This window comes from Bison bison, unplaced genomic scaffold, assembly GCF_000754665.1.
Source record: "Bison bison bison isolate TAMUID 2011002044 unplaced genomic scaffold, Bison_UMD1.0 scf7180017863660, whole genome shotgun sequence".
Taxonomy (NCBI): domain Eukaryota; kingdom Metazoa; phylum Chordata; class Mammalia; order Artiodactyla; family Bovidae; genus Bison; species Bison bison.
Genome location: NW_011494232.1, coordinates 11,529 through 15,752, shown reverse-complemented (window position 1 = coordinate 15,752; position 4,224 = coordinate 11,529). Strand labels below are relative to the sequence as shown.

The 4,224-nt window shown below is 52.2% G+C and overlaps 1 protein-coding gene across 1 annotated transcript in view; it reads right to left on the bottom strand.

The window, feature by feature from the left end:
• Positions 1-4,224, bottom strand: part of SASH3 (SAM and SH3 domain containing 3) — a gene marked incomplete at its 3' end in the record, with an annotated part of 13,123 nt that overhangs the window by 4,075 nt on the left and 4,824 nt on the right. Inside the window, exons 2-3 of the mRNA XM_010833428.1 lie at positions 1,393-1,488; positions 882-1,028 (exon numbers count right to left, since the gene is read on the bottom strand). Of these exons, the coding sequence (XP_010831730.1) occupies positions 882-1,028; positions 1,393-1,488 (243 nt within the window). The remainder of the gene's footprint in view (positions 1-881; positions 1,029-1,392; positions 1,489-4,224) is intronic.

The window sequence follows — 4,224 nt, the reverse complement described above, 5'->3', positions numbered from 1 at the left end:
AGCATTGGCTATTTGCACCCCCCAGCCACTGGGACAAGGGCACAGAGCACAGTGAAAGGCAGGACAAGAGTTAGGAAATGAATTTTGAAGACTGACTTTACTCTTTTTCTTCTTAAAATAATTGATTTAATTCTAAGTTGATATAAATTAATTTTCAATAATGCTTGTATCTCACACCTGGCTCATGAAATTACTGAAGATTTGAGCAACTGCTGTCTTGAGCTGGCGGAGTCTGCTAGCGGGAGCTAACTCCAGCACACTGCTGCCAGGGCACCTCCTCCGAGAGCCAGGAGCAAACCAGACGCCTGGTGTGACTTTAGCTACTTGGATGTGCCTGCCCCACAGCTGTCTGTCTTGCCCTCCCTCCCTGGGCCAAGGCCAGCCTTTTTTTTTTTTTAACTTTTTATTTTTTATTGGAATATAGCCAATGAACAATGCTGTGATCATTTCAGGTGGACAGCGAAGGGACTCAGCTATACGTGTACGCACTCTACCCCAAACCCCGTCCCCACGGCCAGGCTTCTCGATTTTCTTTCTTCAGGCTTCTTTGAATCAAGCCTTCCCAATCCCAGTGGCTCTTTTCAAGTAAAACTTCGTGATGGATGAATATGCCCCAGGCTATCTCATCTCCTCAGGCCTGTGTCCCGAGGAAGCTTGTTTCCCAGACCTTCATCCCTCCTCAGACCCCACTCCTGCTCCCTTCCTGCCACATGCTTGACTGGGGGAGCTCCCTTCCCACGGTGACCTTCCTGCTTGTATGGGGCCAGGCAGTGTGCCCGGGCAGTGGCTCTCCTGAAGGCCATGCTCACCCACTACTAGACCGCTGCTTTTCCTTGTGGCACCCTCCCCAACCCGCGGTGAACCTGAGTCCCAGGCCTCACCATCTCCTCCGACAGGGCCTTCACCATCTTCTTGCCCGTCTTCCTGTTCATGGTTCGGGAAATCACTGCCCTCCACTTCTTCCCCAGCTTCTTGCCGCTCTTCTCGGCATCCTCTGGGGTCGGCACACTTGACTCATCTTCTGGAATCTGTGACAAGAAATGTGGAGATTCGGGAACCCAGGTCTGGGTTCAGGACTTGGGAGCAGAAGGAGGCCTTGGGGTCCAGGTAGACCCTGGAGGGGTGGGAAGGAGAGGTCCCCATCCTCATTTTAGCCTCAGACCTATTCTTGGCCCTATTCATTCATACTTAAATTAGCAATTTGCAAATGAAAAGAATGCAGGTGAAGCTTTAGGGCCCAGAATTTTGGTAGGTGCAGAGGTAGGCCCATCGTGTTTAAAAAGGCTTTGCTTCCACAATCCTAAAATCCTCTTTCCCCTACTTCCCTCCCTCCCCTCCACTTCCCAAGCCAGGGCCCGCAGCCAGATCCCCCAAGGAGGCTCTGGAACTCACATTATCATCCAGATTAAATTCCTTCTCGCTCACCACAGGGGAGCTGGGTTTGGATTTGGCAAAATCTTTGAAGCTGCTGGAGCGCTGAAGGGAGAGCTGGGAGAAGCAGAGGTGTTACCAGGAGTTAAATTGTGTTGCATTACAATTGTGGTCAGTAAGGAGCACAGAGCTGTTCTTGCTCCCTGCACAGCGCGTTTAACCCAGGGCTGGGCCCAGAGCTGAGAGGTGACGCTGCAAGTCCTCATCCTGTCTTCAGCAGCGAGCGGTCCCCTGAAGCAGGCTCCTCACCTCAGGAGCCTCAACCCAGTCAGGCCACAGGCTGAGCCCACTGTTCCACCAGAACCTTGGTTCTGGTCCCCAGAACCCTGTAGTAAAAGACTAAATGTGTCTGAGGAAATGCGTGTCTACTACTGGAGACCTACCTCATGTACAACAGCATCAGCTCTTCATATAGTAGAGCAAACCCTCCAAAACCCTGCAGCCCGGCCTCCAGGCTCTCTCTTCCCCAGGCGTGGTTTCCTGTGACTGATCGTGGGAAACACACTGGGGCTTTCAGCCTGACACATCGATATCCCAAGAAGAGAGAGGGCCGTGACACATAGGTGTCCCATCCAAGGGCCAGTAAGACTGGCATTATGCGTTCAGGAAAGCCATGGTACAGACTGAATGAGTAAAGGTTTAGGACACCAATGATTGGTTCTAACATAATAAAAGAACACTGCCATTTTCTGTCTTCATCTCTGCTTTTAATCTCAGCTGCTAATGAGCTGGCTACTCTACACACTTGCCAGTGTTCAGATTTGTTGTTGTTTAGTCACTAAGTCCTGTCCAATTCATTGTGACCCCCATGGGACCCCTATGGACTGTAGCCCACCAGGCTCCTCTGTCCGTGGCTCAACCTATTGTTTGTGCTGTGAATGAAAACTGTTGCCCATCTCCGCTGTATCAGCAAGCAAAGCATGCCATGGCCATCCAACCATCAGTCACCCCATGGTGAGCCTGAAGGCACCAGGATGGAGACTGGCGGCCGGCTGCCAGGCCCTTAGCCACTTCAGCCACCCCTGATGATGCTCCCTGAAGGGACGCAGGATGGGAAAGAACACAATACTGGCCCTTATCTTTGCATAGCAAAGGAATGACTTCGTAAGCGCAGACTCTTGCCATCTTCCCATAACACAGAGAAGTGCTACATTTATTTACTTGGGTTGTCTAGTTTCCTTTAACTAACGGTAACCTTTTGATATTCTGACTACCTGGTCTTTGTTACAAAACTCCTTTGTATTCTGGCTCCTCCCTTACCTCTTGGGAGCTGTCCCTCGGAGCTATCTGAGAGGCTTCCCCCATCCCCCACCCCCCAAGTCCTCAGCAAGTCCACTCAATAAACCATAATTCTCAACTTTTAGGTTATGCATTTATTTTCAGTCGACAGCGCTGATAAGCCTGTTTTCAGGAAATGAGCTTTCTTAACTGCACACGCATGCACATGGCAAGATAGCAGGAGAAAGTGGGGCCAGGTAAGGAGAGCTGACTTGAGACACAAGAAGGGGAGGCTGAACCCGAATCAAGTCAAGACCAGAGGTGCACACAGGAACCAGGGTTCACAGATGGCCAGACAGATAGAGTGGGGTCGGCTGCAGACACCAGAGATAAGGGCTTGAGGAACCGAAGCCCCAAACCTGCACAAAGTTGAAAGTTTCACATCCTCTTTCCTACAAAAGGGGGGTCCAGTGACAATCCCGCAGGGCAGGGGCAGCATCACACTCCCCCCCATACACACAATCGGTCCCCCGCTTCCAGGGACTACAGTGGAGCACTTCAGTTCCCTTGGTCTTGACCAAGAGCAAGTCAGTGATCAGGGGCAGTGGCCACACCTTCTGAGAGGTCACAGCAAGCTAGCGGACCAGAAACCAGGTCAGCGGCCAGGTCAAGCAGATACCACCACCATTAAGGCCTCCTGGGTGAGGTGCCTGCATCCTTAGGGAGAAAGCCCCTTGCATGTGATGCTGGGGAGCTGGGAAAGGGACCTGAGTGGTACAGGGCGGTGGTGGGGTGACTGCTCCTATTCCCATGCATCTCCTCCATCCTCCTTCCCTGGTTTTCCCTACCCACTATTTTTTCCTCTTTTTCTCCTTCGTTCTCCCCTTCTCTTCTCCACCTTCCATTCATTTCCCCCCTCTTGTATAGCTAGTATGCAGCTGCCTGGATAACTTCTTCCTCTTATTGCCTGGAAAAGAGGGAACAGAGAGAGGGTGGGCACCAGGCTGGTCCGGGCCCAAGGAGGGTAGGCTGGGCGCCTATATTTAGGCTGATCAGGCCTATTGTGGCTTTCCCTTCACCAAGCCCGAGTCTGGTCTGCAGACCAGGAGGCTGAGAGTCGCCCCTGAAGCCCCAGGGACCAGTGAGCCTGGAAAGCCCGCAGCAGGGAAGGCGTGGGGCCGGAAGTGGGCTTTGTTGAGGAAGAGTAAACTGACCACTAGGCTGCCCTCTAATTGCAGTTCTTTCCTTTTCCTGTCATTAATCTGCCGTCATCGGGGTTTGGGGGTGGCTGGGAGGGCGGCTTTTTGGCTCCTGGGACCTCTGTCCCAGCTTTAGCTCGAAATGGGAGAAAACAATCTAAAAGGCCCATGAGGACTGTGCTGGAACGTGGGCCTGGCCGGGTGCTGCTCAACCCTGGCCTGCGTACACAGAAAGGACTAGAAAATTTCTTTGGGGGACTAAGGATAAGGGTCTTTTGCCCCACCCACCTCTAAACTCAGGAGCACCCCAAATATCCTCAATGCCTTTCAGTAAGTCTGAAGTGATCCCCTACCCAGGTATGAGTGGAAATCCTTG